Here is a 17,998-nt window from a genome sequence, read left to right as displayed (position 1 = left end):
CAATAAGCCAACACCTGACATAAAAGGCTTAGACGGAGGATTAGGTGTGGTTTCAGGGATCATATTTGTGAGTTTGTTTTACAAACATCTGATATAGTCAGTGCCATGGAAATGTATGTGCCCCATAGATTTACTGTTTTAAGGTTGTTGTTTTTTTTTTTGGTCACATTTGATATTTCAGGTCCTAAAACAGATTTAAAAATTTTACAACAAAAACTTGATTAAATTCAAAATACTGCTTTCATATGATGATTTCATTTTGTAAGGGAAAATACTATTTAAACCAACCCTGTGAGAAAGAGTAGTTACCTTTTAAACTTAATAAGTGGCTGAGATAACCTTTGTAGCTACAACCACCTTTTCTGATACCTGGCATTTAGTCTTTTGTGTCCCTGTGGAGGACTGTTGACTCAGTCTTCTTTGCAGAATTATTTAAATTCAGCCACATTCGGGGTTTTTAAAGAATGAACAGGAATCTGATTAATGACTAAACTTTGACTAGTCCACTCAGATAACCTTATACTAAAGCAAAAGGCAAAAACTGGTACAGTAAGTCAACCATGTCCTGCAGCAGCAAAGCTGCCCTACATCATCACACTACCACAACTAGGTCTGCACATGGTGAGGAAACCATACTATATGTAATAATTTTTATGAACATCTTGACAATATCATGACTGCCAACAATTAAATAAAAAATGTAAAAGGTTTTAATGTCTTTCTGCTTTGGCTTCAGAGTAAATATGGGTAAGTTGTAGACTAGTAATGTTTGGAAAAAAAATTTGTTCAACATTTTAATTTCAACAACAACGTTTTACTGAAGAAATGTATTTCTGTCTGATGTCTGATGTTTTGGAAATGACACACTCAGTTGTAGTTTCTTATCACCTTATAACCTCAAAAACATATTAATGTTGCATTAAACAACAAGTGACGCCAACTATACACCTGGCTTATGGAGTGTGGTTGCATGGCACTAAAATAATTAGCTAACATTTGCTGCAGTCTTTTTTTGGTTTATGTACTTTGCCTACAGTGATATTACTATATACTGTGCAGCCTTAACCACAACCATGTATACAATGTACCAGATATGATGTACAATGGCATTTACATCCATAGATAAAATTTGTATTCCTTTTTTAAAACAACCTGCTCTGGCTATCTTTGCTTGTGAATGAGTTGCAAAAATGAGAATAATGGCTAGTAAGAACAAGTACAATGCTAATTTTAACATGTTAAACTACTAAATAATATCATCGATTGCCAATGGGGTTTAACGGTGCCAACAGACAAAAGCTCACCCATACTGACTTAGATTGTCAGTCAAATAAAATGTTTTCAGACTAATAAGGGAAAATGCGGAGCCAACAAAAGGTTCAAATTTCAGTCTGTGGAAGGGCTGCAACAAAACCAGGCTGATATCTCTAGATAAAAATCTTCATCCTGCTCCCTTTCGCTGCTCCAGCTGCAGGATGCTCTTGGCCCAGTTTTGTCCAAGCTCTACCTGCTTTCTCACAAACTGTCATCTTAGATTTCCCTGAGGAGCACAACGGGGATAGCAGGTTCACAGAAAAAAGGAAAGACACTGACGCTACCAAGGCAACCATTAGCACTTATCTACAGCCCCAAAGAAACTATTGTTTGTTCATTATTTTTAAAAAATTGCTAAATTATGGCGGAGCCTTTATTCTAATCAGCAGCTCATAATAATCAACCTTTCTTCTTGTCATTAGTAATGTCATTAGTGTTTCTCTCAACATGAATGACATTTAACAACAGTTTCTAGAGGTTGGAAACCTTATAATAGGGTGAGTAAACCATTATAATTTTTCAACTGAAATAATTGTCGGATCAAGACAGTATATATGGACTGGTGAATGCAGGAAGAGAACCATGAACAAGATAAATAGGACTGTTACCACGTGGTTACTAAAACTCATCTAAATAATGGATATCACAAACAAAATCATTGTTAGAGCCTTCAGGATTATTTCTTTGTGTCTTCTCAGCCTCCAAAGGCTGGTTCAGGTGGGTCGTCATGTGACCTTATAGATTACTGAGGGGACCTCTGATCATGTGGTGGCCAGCTGTCAGCCATCTGAGCTGATTTTGCTCAGAAAAAAGAAACAAGAAATGTTGCTGATTGTACTTCAAATAAGCAAGAAAAATTTACTTTGTTCAAGGTGCGGCAGCAAAAGGGGGAACACATGTCATAACTGTATAATGCTGAGCATTACCATTAATATTTGGAGTAAGGGTATTTAATAGCATATCTGGTTTTAAGGTTTAAGCATCTGGACATTAAGTATAAATATCTACAATTATATGTGTTAGGTCTTCATTGCAAAATAAATGAAGTGATGGTATTAGGCAATTTAGTATGTATTCTTTTCATAATAGAAACATTTATGTAATTTAACATTTTAGACTTAATGAAGTTTTTTTTTATTATTATGCATCAATCTGTGTAACACAACAAAAATGTGGAGACCAAAATGTAACTTTGGGCCAAAATAGGTGTGGTTTACATCTGAATAGACCATCCTTATGGTGCCACGTGGTGGCTGCAAAATCATGCTGTGAGAATGCTTTTCTTCTACAGAGACAATGACGTTGGTCAGGATTGATGGGAGGATGAATGGAGGGGGATACAGTATAATCCTAGAATAAAACTTGGCACAAACTGCACAAGCCTTTGAGGCTGGGGCAGAGATTCACCTTCCAGCAAGGCAGCAGCCACAGACACCCAGCCAGAGCTACACCTAAATACTTTAGATGGCCCAGTCAAAGTTCAAAGACATATTCCATCCAATCTGACTGAGTTTGAGCTGATTTGCTCATTTTGCGAACGGCTGATAGACACATCCCAAGTCGCGTGTAGCTGTAACTGCAATCAAAGGTGGTTCTGCAAAGTGATCACTCAGGGAGGCTGAATGCAAATGCAAACAGTTTTCAGACTTTTATTTCAGAAAACACTGAAAACAATTCCACTCATGCAATACTTTGGTCTGATCTATCACACAAAACATCAATAATAACATCCATTTAGTAGTTGTCGCAGAAAATGTGGAAGAGCTTCCTCTGCAAGGCACTGTATCTTTTTTTCTTGGCCATTCTGCACCTTGCTTCTTAAGCGCTGCGTCCTAGTTTTATATATAATTAGAATATTTTTTTATTGGTTGTAAAAAAAGGTGTGTTATCTCCCTACCAGTACCCTATTCGCCCCCATATCCTGTATGTAGTATTTATATATATACATATATATACATTTAAATACCAGTTTAAACCTGAGGCCATGCATTTTCTCACCTCAAAAGTCAGACATTTCAGCTCAAACAAAAAATGACTGACAGGTTTTCAACACACAGCACATTGCTTTAGAGAAAGAGGGTCTGAAACATTCAATGGTGGTGTAAACTGAACGTGTAAATTCTCATCTGGGTGAAAATGGCGAGTGCGGGGCGAGTGATTCAGGGAGGGGTCTGGCTCTTTGATGTCTCCAGCCTCCATGAGAAGCCGGCCGGCGCCTCCAACGAGCCGGCAAAATGTCCCGTTAGGAACGCAGAGCGAAATAAGTGCTTTGTCTAGAAACAGCGGCACGCTTCATCTTCAGGACAATAGAGTTCAAGGATAAAAATGTGGAGTGGTTTGTCTTTTTCTCGGTTTACCTCTGTTTGCATGTGCGCGTCGCTCTCCTCCTCGCATCCTTCCGTCTGCACGGATGATGAGCAGGGAAGCATTTTTCCCCCCCGGAAAAAAAAGTGGAAAAAATAATCCAGCTGGTGCGCGTTTGATTTCAGGTTGATCTAAGTAAAGGAATTGCTCTAAAAGGAGCTCATAGCCCCGTTGTGTATGGCTGATTTTTTTCTCTCCCCAAACACATGGGAAGGAGGGCAGCTCTTTGGTCCTGCTGGTCCTCCTCGTTTCACTGACAGCATCATCTGCCCCTCCTCCCTTCTCTTCCCCATCTACCATCCAGCGGTAGTCACGTCAAACCAAGCGCGCATGTGTATGGAGCTAATTTCTAATAATACACAGTTATTGATTTAATATGTTAGCCTTATAGATAAACGAGATCTCCGCTGTTTGCGATTTAAATAAAAAAAAAGCAGACAGTTCAATTGTTCATAAAGGAGTGTGATATGTTTTAAAAAATCCAAGTTAGGTGCAATATTTGGCTTTGCTTTGGAGAAAAATAACATTTATTGGCTCTATTTCTGACATACAACCCATAACAATTATTTATGTTGTTGCCACTGCTTTTATTATCATAAACATAAATGTAGACCGAGGATTACACCTAAGATAAAAATAGAATCACTGTTTGTTGTAAGGCCAGGTAGCCTACTACCCGGAAATTTGTAGTTGTAAAACAATAGTACAACAGCGTCACTTAGAGGTTATAAAATGCAACTACAACAGCTTTTAAAATATTGGTAGACTCTTTCATACCCCTCGCGACCCCACAAGAGATAAGCGTGTTGGAAAATGGATGGATGGATGGAAATCCTTTCACCATTATTTGATTAATTAGTTATTACTTACATTTAAAACGTGAAATTCGTGTATTGTATTGGTTGAATGCATGCATATTTTATAAGACGTTAGTGCTGTGAATTTCGATTTTAGAGGATAAGAGCTGAATAATACTAATACAGTACAATTGTTATGCCTATTACGTTGTGTAAATAAACACTCAACAAAACACAACACACAATTCAGTATGTATGTGGCCATTATTAAAAAAGAAAGAAAGAAAGAAAGAAAGAAAGAAAGAAAGAAAGAAAGAAAGAAAGAAAGAAAGAAAGAAAGAAAGAAAGAAAGAAAGAAAGAAAGAAAGAAAGAACACCCATCCGCCACGTGACTAATGTTAATCACGTGACAGTCTGTTCAGGCAGCGGTTGTAAACACGGAAGTGCTGCCCCATTCCAATCTTTCTGGCCGTGGAGCAGCTCGCTTTAACGGCTCGGAGCAGTGGCGTGTTGCCGTGACGGTGAACAGAATGGCCGGCTCTCCTAAGGTGACTGTGGCCGTGACGGTGGTTCTAGCTGCGGTGATAATTCAGGCGAACTGCAGCTCCTTCGGACTGAGGAGAGTAAGAAACGCAAAGGCAAGTTTTCCGCTCTGTCAGAACATCTGCTCGGCCTTAAAAAGTCAAGTCGCCCTTAATGCTTAAAAATAAACATTTGACTGTATGCATTATAACAGTAAAGTAAATCTAGTGTTTAGCTTAGAATACGTTTTCTTAAAAAGGTTATTTTTTGGCCTATTTGGTTATTGAATCATCTTTGGTATGCATCAATTTATTTGCATGCACCATATTTAAACCTTAACCTTTGTAGAAATATGTGCCATACAATCCAGGTGAAGTTTTTGTTTAATGATAAACTTTTGAAAATTTGGAACAAATGGGCTGAGTATTCTGGAAATGTTTTGTTTTTTTCTCCGTAGCCCTAAAGGACAATATTTTGTCATTAAATAATGTATAGAAACTCAATACTTACATCCATTTTCAGTTTTTTGGTATTGAACTGAAGTTGATGCAAAGAAACAAAATTCCCTTTAAAAACTGCCCTGTACTAAGAGATCAGGAGTATATTTTGCCGTTGTGTTTAAAATCTGAATTGAGATGCTTGCACCATCTATAAAGTTTCTGAAGAAGACTAATGCGATTGTTGACAGAGAAAATAATGGTTAGATGAATAAACTTGCTAATATAGGCAGCTGCAGCAGTAGTGGATGCAGATTCCTCTCTAGTGTTTCAGTTCGGTTACTTTACTTAAAGGAAACAGAGAAGAAAATCATCTCCATGCTGTTGAATCTGTGCAGGTTTTGGGTTTTGACTGGAAAAACTGTGGACAGCCTGAAGCTCCGGCTGTGCTAAAGACCCTGACCCTGTCCCCAGATCCCATCAACATCCCGGGATCGCTGTCAGCCGCCGCATCTGGATCCACAGTGGTCGAGCTCGCCGCTCCTCTCTCTGTGAGTTAACACAACCTGAAACAATCGGCTTGAAAATAGACATTACAAGTTTGTTATTGGGACATTGAGCTCACACCGGGTTTACTAACAGGTTTACTCCCCACAGACTCGGCACCGTTTGGTTTGGTTGCATCATAAAAACCGTCTGGCACACAAAACACACTGACAATGAAAACAGTCACTGTTAACACAGAAGATATTTGTCTATTTATTTGCACTGATTACACCCTGATCAGATTAGACATTGACAGTGAGACTCCTTATAATAAAACAATAGGCAACTTCTTATCAGTTTTGCAACAGCAACAAACTAACGTGAGATACTGTGTAAAAAGACAAACAACCCATGCACAATACATAGTCTGTGAGGAAGCCTCAGACTCTGAGTTACTCAGCAGCAGCTGAACTGCTGGTCTGCCGTCTGCATGTTTTTGTATGTCTCAGCAGACATCTTTGCATCTGCTGCTCAATCATCATGTGAGCTCCCTGTTTAGAGGTTGGGCATTTTTTTTTAGAGCACACTGAGCTACAAACAAACTCAAATATTTTTTTAAAATGTTGTTCTAAAAACTAGTGATGCCACTAGTAGCTTCCTTTTTTTATTGAAAATGTGGATTATTCTTTAAGATAATTTACTTTCTTTTAAGAATCCAAATTTGCTGTGCATTGCATGTCACAAAAAACACACACAAAATAAGCAAACAAAAGCGATCACCCTATTATTCATAAATAATAATAATAAAAAAATCCCATGTTGTGAATGTCATGTATGGTAAGACTACTACTACTACTACTACTACTACTATTATTATTATTATTATTATTATTATTATTATTATTATTATTATTATTATTATTATTATTATTATTATTATTATTATTTTTTTTTTTTCTTGTTTAAGAATCCTTTTAGTTTCTTTATTAAGGTTTTATATTTTATTGATGCCTTTGCTGCAGTGTGCTTTGGTCATCATTGATAAGTTTAAAGTGATTTGAATTGGATTGGTCTGGGGAGCTTATTTGTTTAAGCTCCTGATATCTGAGGCTGGACAAGGACTCAGGATTATCTGGCCACCGTGCACAGTGAGTAGGATGGTATGGGAGGTAAAAAAAAGCCTCCAAGGTTCAATGTCTGAGAACTTCTGCAAAATGAGGTCGCCAATAGGGCTGGACGATATAGAAACAAAGCATATTGATAAAATAGGAATCATATTGTTCGATATCGATAATTAAATTAACTAAAAACAATATTTTTCAAATACTTGTTTGATTTCACTGGAACATTTACTTATCTGACAGAATGTGTATTAATAATTTGTTAAGAACGGTGTTTATTTATTTATCTCATTTTGAATAAAAAACATTTATCCATAGACAATGGCTCTTCTCTGGGCAGACACATGCTAAATTAGTTTACTTTTAATCTCCAGCAGCAGAGCATTGTTTTTTTTTTTTTTTTTTTTTTTTACAATGTTTGCTCCCGTGCCCCTCTGCAAGAGAGGGAAATGGCAGAGTGTCAGTTTCTGCACAGCTGGTGTGTAAAGTTGTGCACCAGCTGGAGGAGATAAAAATGGCCAATTTTGTATTCATTTTGACTGGTATGAGTGGCTTTAAAGAAACATTCGTTATTCAGAGATTTGTTCTTGTTTGTTTTGATTTTCTTTTCCTTTCTTTCCTTTGGTTCAGTAACTGAAATTTTTGACAGGCATGGGTCCTTGTTGCCATTTATTTCTAAATATGCCTGACAGAACAGCAGATTTGGTTTGCATCAGGAGGAGACATGGCCCTCTGTTCTGCTGTCATTCGTAGCCGTGTCCACTCAGTGTTGTTTTAGTCTAAATATTCATAACATGCTTGGAGAAATCTCTTCATCATGTAACTTCCTGTTCCAGCTCAACACCTCGCCTCACGTACTCAGTCCAGTCATGTCTGTGTCTGAAGTATTTGCAGCTCTGTTTGTTTACGGCACTTCTTTGGTATCTGTGCAGGTTTGGTTTTTAAACTAATCAAACTAAATCCAATCTTTTTACAGCCCGCTCTGACCTCCTTTTCCTCTGCAGCTAAATGTGACCCTGGAGAAGAAGGTGGCGGGTTTCTGGGTGAAGGTCCCCTGCCTGGAAGAACTGGGAAGTTGTCACTATAAGGACGCCTGTGACATCCTGAACCAGCTGATCCCACCGGGACAGGACTGTCCCGAGCCGCTGCACACTTACGGCCTGCCTTGCCGCTGCCCCTTCAAAGCTGTGAGTTTTCTTTTCACCAACAGAAACGGGTTCCCGGCTGGTCGGGCAGGAGGAGTGCAAATCACATTAGCAGCAACCGCATTACTAACCATTTTGGATGATCACAACATTCCAGGACCTTCATTTCAACCTACTTCAATGGAGAAAGCAGCATAGAACAGCTGCAATGTTGGATGAAATGTAGAGAACTCAAAATGAGCGGAAAGAAAGCGGTATTAGTAAAAAGGTAGGAGAGACTGTCCTCTCCTCTCTCATAACGGATCAAACTCGAGGAAGAAACCCCGTCAATCTGAGTAGAACTGCAGCTAATACTAAAAAAAATATATGTTGTAGTTTATTACAGAGCTCATTGCAGAAAATAGACTTAAAAACAGTCAATCGTCCCGCTGTAATCAAGACACTCAGAACCTGTCTCCTCTTCACACACACACACACACACACACACACACACACACACACACACACACACACACACACACACACACACACACACACACACACACACACGCACCTCTGCAGGGGGGCTGCGCAGCACGATAACCGGAAAAAGGCGATCTGTTGGAAAAAACAAAGCCCCAAAAAAAGCGACTGCACGTTCAGAAACAAACCCCAAGAAACCGCAACTGCCGACTCAGCCCTCATGGATTGTATGAAGTTTTAAAGTCGCTGAGAAAAAGCCAAATAAATGTATCCCAGATGCTGCATTCGCTGGTTTCAGGTCTGCACGTTCAAAGTGTTGGCTCCTTACCACAGAGGAAATGTTGAGAGCACATTTAGATGTCTTTGTTCAGATTCCATAGTAAAGTCCTCTCACTTATAAGCCCGTATCTAACACTGCCATTTCTCTGCAATCCTCCGGGGGTTTTGGAAAATCAATGGGGAAAAAAAATCCCCCTTCATGCGGTCATCATCATCACTAGTCAGTCCAGCAGATACCAACCCAGCGGTGTTCTGTTGTTGTCATATTATTGTCTGCTGAGGCGATATTCAGGACAGATCTGTTCACTATTTGACTCAAACAAGTAAATTATTTGAGCGTTATCGCTCATTTTCTTTATCCGGAAGTCAATTGAAACTTATCCTGTAACTGACTGCAATTTATTACTGCATTTTTATCCTGTACTGTAATTCACTGCAAGGTATCCTGTAGAGTTACTGCAATTTTTCTGAGCTGTATGGAAATGAAGTTTCGTTCTGTATGCACTCTATGCATACAAAATGACAATAAAGTAAGTCTAAGTCATTAATCGAGATTAGCACTTTATGTTTAATCAAACAAATGTCTATATTAGGGCTGGGCAAGTTAACGCGTTAATTTTGCGTTAACTCATTAGACTATTAACGGCGATATTTTCTTTAACGCGCGTTAACGCATGTTGGTCACATGCTTTTATTTTGTGAAGGTCTGTTGCTGCGGTGTAGGGGTTTGAATCAGAACAGTAGGTGGCGATAATGCGCCAATAACCTCGCTGTCAGCCAAGCCTCGGATTCAGAGGAAGAAAGATACTGGCCGGAAAAAAACAAAGCCGACATGCGGAAGGCGGTGTTTCCCGCAGGTACCGCGAGCGAGCTTAGGCGAGGCGAGGCGGTGAGTTGGCGGCCGGAACAAGTTTTGTGCGGAGCGGAGCGGGGGGGGGGTCTGCTTAGACGCCGTCGGTGAAGTCGCTTCTCGTTTCAAAGTATCCATGTGTTTTTGCCTGTTTTGCCCTGCCATTCACTATATGAACGCGAGAAAGCAACAACAAAAAACCGCGTGTTAACGTCAAATAAACGCAAGTAACGCAAGCATATCGAGTTAGCAAGCATTTCAGTTTAAAGTTCTTCCAGCATGGAATATGACAGAAACAAGTTAGTTGTAACCACTGCCAAGTTAAATTTTGGTATTGAACATAAAATGATAATGCTGCTCCTTGCGGTTACCTCAGAAATTGCCTGTTTTTGGTAGATTTTTTTCCCCATAAAGAGAATTCCCTGTCAGTGGCAATAAGCTTTAATTTATTATTATTGCTATTTTTTGTGTTACATGTTTAAGTTGAGCTTTACACTAAATATGTGTTACTGATAAGTGCTACAAATGTTACAACACTTTTGTTCATATGGCAGCAGAACATTAAAATAAAAGTGTTCTTTACACTACTTTTGAATTCATTCTTGGAGTTTGTAAATACAATGCGATTAATCGCGATTAATCGCGATTAATCAGGGCGATTAATCGCGATTAAATATTTTAATCGTTGCCCAGCCCTAGTCTATATACAACGGTTATACTTTTGCGACAAAGACCAGCAAAAGCTAAGTAAAAATTCATTGCACTGAACAAGAGCCAATAAGACAAGAAAGGTTTAATATCAGTCGAGATTTAGTCCTGAAGTTGATAACCAGCATATTGGAGATCATTTAGGAGTTAGGTAGAAGAAGGATGAACACTGGAAATATTCATTCTAAACAGAAATTGGATGCACTTGCTAAATAAATCTTATATTCTGTCTCCCTTAGGGTTCGTACTCACTGCCTCAGTCCGAGTTCTACCTGCCCTACATGGATCTGCCGTACTGGCTCACCAACGGGGATTACAGGGTCCAGGGAGACCTGGGTGGCGGGGGCAAAGAGCTGGGATGCCTCAAACTGTCTCTGTCCATTCACTCCGACTGAGGAGACGTTTCACAGCAGCTTCATGTTTCTGTTCATCCGCACGGAAATGTGAAAGAAACAGAGGAACCACAAGCTTTATAAATGAGCGTCACCTTTCTATTTTATATTTGATTCAGATTTCAGCAGCTTGGTTTCTCCACAACAGGCGGAACCAGATACAGTTAAGTGGATCAGGTACTACTGATGGTGTGTCATTTAACCTGGATCAGGATTTTTAACATTGCAATCCATTCATGTTAGATTTTTTTTTTTTTAGCAACAACAGAAAATAATATTTAATCAAGAAACAGGTGCAGATTCTACTGAGATTCTTCCAATAGATATGATTTATCCTTTTGTTTCTTTCTCTGCTTTTTATAAATGCGAAGGTTTTGGAAACAAGAGAAGTTTGTTTTTTTCACATGAGCCTTTTCTTCTTTTTAAATCTTGTCACAATGTGTATTTTTATAAATCTCTGTTTAGCTTGAATATGATTTTTTTTTCTATTCAGAGTAGCATTAAAAACAGTCATAATGACAGTTTTATTTTAAATACCTATTTTAATGCATAATTTAACAGTTTCATTAATCCTGCACTTCTTCCTGTAGGAGTTTATTAAACATTCAGATAATTTGTTTTTACAAAACTATTTGTTTTATTGGATTAAAATAACAAACTGTTGTTTTTAAGGTGATTCTATTGATTTAACCAAATCGGTAAAAATAGTAGTTTAATGAACATGCTTTATGTTGTTACATGCAGAACTCCCAGTATTTAAGGTACCATTACATTTCCTTTTTACTTATAAAGATTTACATCAGCTTAGAAAAAGATCAGTGTATTTTCATCAGTAATCAGTTTAAAGAACAAAACAAACCTTTTACATCCACCTTTTTAGTAATAAAACACAATTATTGCAGCATTGAGGATACAACTTCAAAAGGTTCTAAATTGTCAAATCTAATAAAATAATGCGCAGTGCTTTTTGGGGGGGAGGTGGGTTGTTACACAGTAACATTTTGTTTTATTCCTGTTTTATCTGCAGCATTCATAAGGCTAGATGCAAGTGATTTTGTGTTTTTTTTTTTTTTTTTTTTGCTTGAGTGAGAATGTCTTTAATTTTAGTTAATTTTATTGTTTTGATGGTGAAAGGGTTTTAACAAAGCTATTACTTAGATATATTTTAATTGTATCCGGTATTTTCAGTTTATCAAAGTGCCTGCTCTTATTTTTATTTTTTTTTTAAAGAAGAAACTCCAAGAAATCAGTGTCTCTGTTTGTATAACTGTTTAAATATAAAAAGGTTTTCATTATGAAAATGATGGTACTGTCATACATGCATCTGTGGTTTTATTTTGTAAGGTGATGACCAATCCTTGAAGTTCTTGCGCTTCTTTGTTTTACAAGATGCTGCTACATGTTTTCCCACCAGGTGACAGTATTTCCCACTCTCTCGTCACAGGATTTAACAAAACGAATATTTCTTCTCAGACTTTTTGCATCCTGTTTTACAGTGTGTCGGCAGAAGATGACCATAAAACACATCTTGATCATCACAGCTTCAGTTTCCATTGTGTGTTATGTTTGTGCAAAATCAGATTTAAGGCTGCAGCAGGACTGAATGTTATTGGGAAACAACAAAGAATGCAGAAAACAAAAGGAGGAAAAGCGAGGAAGTGCACATGAGAAGCAGGCAAGAGTTGTTGGGCTAACAGGATGTTGGTTTCTTTAGGTGACTGGATGAGTAACATGGCAGCTTAAATTATTAAAAGTATCTGGACTTGCGTCTACCTGTGGCAGAAGTGCATTCGAGTACCACATAGATGTAATGAGAGCAGAACCAGAGAATATTTGATAATCATTGCTGCATTTTTCACTAATTGGAACATTCAAGTTGACACTGTTTTCAACTTAAAACAGACACGAGCTACTGTTAACGTGTATCTGCTGTGCACATGCTGTGGTTGTGCTCTAAGTGAGCCCACTTTATCGCAATCTCTCTGGTTAAAATCCTGCGGCTGCAGTCGATCCAGTGTGCTTCCTGCTTCCTGTCTCAGAAACAAGTGGTCTGCAGATGCCTGCGACACGGCCAGTTAAATTGCCTCCTTTCAACTGTTTGCAAGCTGATGTCCTTGATACTTGTTTGAAATTGTCACACTTTGAAGAAATTATTAAATATTCCGAAACCACTAACCACAAAAGTTATTAAATTTTTATAAAAATGTAAATCTATCCCTGCTTTAACCTTGTTTTTATTCCTGTTTAAAGTGGTTAAATCATCATTTAAGATGAATTTCAAAAGAAAACATTCACTACAGAACTAAAAGGCTCAGAACTGAGGAATGTCCCTTTTAATTAACACATTGAAGTTACTTATAGGCAAATTAAATTAGTTCACATTTTGTTCCTTTTTTAGCAGGTTTCCCCAATTCAACTCTGCCCTACTTGAAGCGTCAGTAAAATGTACCCAAACATTAGCCCTATCAGCTGAAATCCTTTCTGAAAAGAAATGTGAAAAGAATATGTGGAGCAAAACATCTGACACTGTCTCAGCTTTTACATTTTGTCATTTGGAACTGGCTGCACTGATCGGAAAGCAGCAACGCGTGCAAGAATTCAAAGCTTCATTGACCGTGTGGGTTTGTATGTCATTAGCTACTATTTGGAGAGGAGTCTGCAGTTAATTTCCCTTCTGTTTGGCCAAGGCCTTACTGAAAGCAGCTGAAAACCCCTCCCCTGACCCTGTGTGTGCTCGTGCATTGGTGCGTGCATGTGTGGCAGGATGGGGCTGATCTGCTGACCCACATGTCGCCAGATAACGATCAGAGTCGCAGAAAGCAAATACCATAGAATAGGGTGAGGTTACACTGAGCGTCTGGGTGAATATTTTGGTCTAATCTAATTTTCAGCTGAAGACAGAAGTTATGTTTCTCTTCTGACGTCTCCTGAAGAAGAAATTAAGATGTGGTTTTAAATATGTTCAGCATTTCTTCGGAGATATCTAGATGAAATGTAATGTCAAATGTAATTATTCTGTGAAGACAAAAGAGTTTTAAAAAACTTAAACTTTAATAAAAGTTTGAGAAAAAAATCCCCCCCCCCCCTTCTTACCATTCTGCCTCTGGTGTCATTAACATATTAGGGATCTTTGCAGCTTTTTTGGATTTCACACATCATGTTTTAGAAAATAGGAACAATTTGCCATCTGTTCTGTAACAGATTTTTTTTAAGTGAGAATCTGAGGAGTTGTTACCCTGTCTTGCAAATGTATTCATAGTCTTTTGTCTTATTGCAACAACATCCTTTAACGTATTTTATAGTGATTTTCTATCATAGACCAACTAAAATTATTGTATGACTAAAAATTGGAATGATGATTCTACATAGTTTTGAAAAGCTTTTTCAGCTAAACATCTGAAAATTGTACCAAGCATATAAGTTTAAGAATATATATTTAATTCTGCTTGTATCTATCTAAATTGCATTTGTTCTTTTAAGATACATGTTTAAGCAATTTTACATTATCATGTTGTGTTGTTTTATTTGTAGGTGATACTGATTGAGTTGCATTAATGGCGGTCAAATTCCCCGTCCCTCTAAAAGAAACACATTTCCATCATGCTGCCACCGCTGCATGATGGAAATGGTATGTCTTAGTTTAGTTATCTGAAGTGATTTTTTTCAGGCACTCTGTCTTCCCTTTTGCAAAGCACCGTGTGTTATACTTTGTGCAATAAGTAGCCTAACAGTAAAGTTTGATTGATTTGTGTTCCTTCAGATAATGTTTTTCACTGGTTATGATTAACGTTATTGATTGCATAATGCAGGACACATCATTTTACTAGGGCATAGGACATTACATGGACTTTATGTAAAAACTGCCCAGTTTAAATATGACAGTGGTGGAAATGTTAATAAAAACAAATTTTAAATGGTTAACTCTAGGGATAATGGGATGCCATAAATCCTTTTCAAAACTCACACGCTCATTGTCTTCATTTCTGTTAACTACTGTAAAATGTTCCGCTTTGTCAAATCTTAGGCTGTTCAGATTGCTTTTTAGTGCAATTACAATACGTACTGTTGACAACCACCATTAGGCACCCTGCTACAAAAATATTTAAAGGATCACTTTTAATTCCAAAACTTCCCAACATTCGTCTGTGAAATAAACCACCTTTCTGACTGCTTCATTTCTTTTTCATTGATAGATGCTATGTTTTAGCCGGATTTCACTAACCCTTCTCCAGTGTTTTGATCGCTGCTGTTTGTGGCAAACCATAAAAATTGAATGGGACAAAGACAGCAGGGAATGATTAACTCATTGCAAACAAATCTAGCTTAATTTGCGTTGTTAGTTATCTGTGTTTAAGACGTATTATTACTCGTCGTCTTCCGCTTATCTAGGGGCGGGTCGCAGGGGCAGCAGACTTAGCAGACTTAGCAGAGACACATCCTCCAGCTCCTCTGAAGGATGCTTGAGACGTCCACGGCCAGCTGAGAGACATATTGTAGTTAATTTTCAATGGTAAATTGATATCCTTACAAAAGAAGCATGCCTCATCATTACCATGATGCCTGTAGCCTTTCATATAAAATGCTTCTTCTGATTGGTTAAGTGCACATGTCAACAGGTGATGAAACACGGCTGTTAATGCTCAGGCCAAGCTGAACCCGCTCACCTCAACTCCTATTGTTCTGCTGATTGTTGCTGTCTTGAACTCTGCAGTCCTTCCTCTCTTCTTCTCCTCATCTTTTTTCACTTTTATGCAGACTTTCCTCCTCCAGTTTTTTTTACATTCAACCAGAGCAAGCTTCCTGTCTCAGGAAAAGGTTGATGATGGAGGTCAGAGACAGGATGTCCAGCCGAGGAGATTAGACATCAGCGGGATAGGTTTATACTTCGTTGCTGTAACTCAGACGTCAACATTTAGCATCCCAAACAGGAAGTCTCTCGGTAGCTTTGTCCATTTTTATACCTGCCAGTTCGAGTTTTGCCAAGACTTCTGGATTGGACCCAGCTGGGGATTTTATCATCGTTTGTATTAAACCACAGAAACTGGTTGAAGTTTGAATTTATATTTGTTTGGTCAGGTATATGTCACAGTGCAGCTATCCTCCGCTATGTCCATACAAATGTTTTTTAATCCTTCAACCCCCACCTCATGACATGTAAAATATAAATTTCAAGGCTAATATAGAAGGAGGAAATAGTTTGTATAGCCCCTGAATGACACCTAGGTCAACTCATAAATGAGCAGCTTGCAGATCCCTTTTACTGTCAATAGAGATCTTCTGTATGACTGTCAGTGTTTTACATTGTTGTGGTAGTATTTTGTCTCAGTCTTCTTGACAATTTCACTTCAGTTCAAGGAGCTTAGCAAACATTTGTTCCTTCAAAACTTGGTTGATGCATGAATTTTGACTGGGCCATTGCAGCAGCTTGATTGTTTTCTCTTTCAGTCATTTTGTTGTGAATTTGCGGGTGTGGTTAGGACTATCTTGTTGATGTTCCAGTTTGTGTCAAGCTCTAGTTGTTACAAAGACTATCCTTTGTAATGATTTCTGGGCCATGAGCCTTTGCTGGATCCACAGCCACTCCATTGCTGTCAATGACATGAAGCAGGAATTTATCTAAAGATCGCAGCAGGGGGACTCTTCTTGGGGCTTATCTTCAGATTATGGAAGTGCAGAGGGTGAAACACAATCCTGAGTCTCTCCGAAGCTTCTTGCTCTGTTAGAGCGAACACAAGCACATCAATATAACACAAATGGCTGGAGAAGTTGAGGATCATTTGCGTAATGACGTTATTATAAAGACCTAGGGGCATTCCATTGTTTTCAAATAATAGGTGTTGTGAAAACACAATATTTTTTGTCTTTTTATTTTTGCCAAGGGAGTGTTATACAAGCTCGAGGTCAAGTCTAGGTGGCTGAGAAAGGTGTTTCCACCCAAAACAGCGAGACAGTCTGACTAGTGTGGCAGTGGGTGTGCATCTTTAAAAGTCTTATGATGTCCTGCTCCACCATTTCAGACAGCAACCACTGCAGTTTCTTGTAATGAGCAGGTGTTTCTGGGAGATAGGGGAATCGGAATGGTCTGTCATCATTAAGTTGGATATGATAGACAATGTCTTTTCCCGTACCACAATCTAACGGATGTCTGAAAAATATGTCACTGTACTTCCCAAGCAGCCCAGCTATTTTTTCCCCCCTTCATGGCAAGTGTGACATGAATAAATACCAAGCTCACTCAGTCCCATATTTTCTAGCCTCTGATCAAGATATGCTTTTTCGGTGTTATCTTCTGGTTCTTTCTGCTATGACATTTCCAGTTGACATGTAACTTCTGAAGATCTCAAACTCCTCCACAGCATCTGACAAGTTTGTAACTTTCATGTGAATCCATCTGTCACCCCACAATGGTATGATGATTTGTGCAACCATGATGCTAAGTGCCTTCTGATGGACTCGCTACCTGTCCAGGGTGTATCCTGCTACTCTCCCATTGACAGTGGGAAAAAGGCACCTGTTGGAGTTGGGAGATAAGCTACCTGAAACTAACTATGAGTTTTTTTTAATAAATGTTTTCATGATGTGACTGCACAAGGATGGAGACCCAGTTCTCCCCAGCACAACCTCTGGTGGACTGAGGAGGGTAGTGTGAAAAACTACAGGAAGTCACGTGTGTTGAAACGAGTAGGAGGAAATAAGATAAAAACTCCCAGAAATGAACATGCAAAACAAAAACATGTGAATATAAGAAACATTGTTATAATAATAATTAATGATTATAATGTCTTTACACCCCTGGTACATCTATAATAATATTAATCGGCATAAAGCAAAAAGTATGTTGCAGTAAAACTTCTCCTAGAAATAGGCCTACATTTTTTCTTCCTAAAAAAGCTACAGAAGTAAATGTCACTAGTCACTACCCGCTTATGCACATAATTGTGTGATTGTTATACATATCTTCTTAACTCCTTTATAACTAGATTAATCTCTTGTTTTTTTTTCTTTATTCTCACTGTCTATTGAAACTGGTATGCCATCTGTTACTATTTCACCTTTTTTGTGTACTTCTAATGCAGTTATATTAACAACTGACTTCAAATAAAACAGCAGTTCAGTCATAA

At 38.2% G+C, this 17,998-nt stretch overlaps 2 protein-coding genes across 2 annotated transcripts in view; one reads left to right on the top strand and one right to left on the bottom strand.

Moving 5' to 3' along the window:
* shtn3 (shootin 3) overlaps window positions 1–3,743 on the bottom strand; it is a 39,420-nt gene extending 35,677 nt beyond the window's left edge. Inside the window, 1 exon segment of the mRNA XM_021311191.2 lies at window positions 3,672–3,743. Coding sequence (XP_021166866.2) covers window positions 3,672–3,743 — 72 coding nt within the window.
* Window positions 3,744–4,885: 1,142 nt separating this feature from the next.
* On the top strand, window positions 4,886–12,417 carry gm2a (GM2 ganglioside activator; the record flags this gene model as incomplete). Its single annotated transcript, XM_012853655.3, has 4 exons — window positions 4,886–5,113; window positions 5,833–5,985; window positions 8,046–8,228; window positions 10,725–12,417. Coding segments are annotated over 4 exons (720 nt in total), but the record flags the coding sequence as incomplete, so codon positions are not given.
* Between the last annotated feature and the right edge of the window lie 5,581 nt (window positions 12,418–17,998).

Source organism: Fundulus heteroclitus, unplaced genomic scaffold (assembly GCF_011125445.2).
Source record: "Fundulus heteroclitus isolate FHET01 unplaced genomic scaffold, MU-UCD_Fhet_4.1 scaffold_51, whole genome shotgun sequence".
Classification (NCBI taxonomy): Eukaryota; Metazoa; Chordata; class Actinopteri; order Cyprinodontiformes; family Fundulidae; genus Fundulus; species Fundulus heteroclitus.
This window is presented reverse-complemented; position numbering and strand designations above follow the sequence as displayed.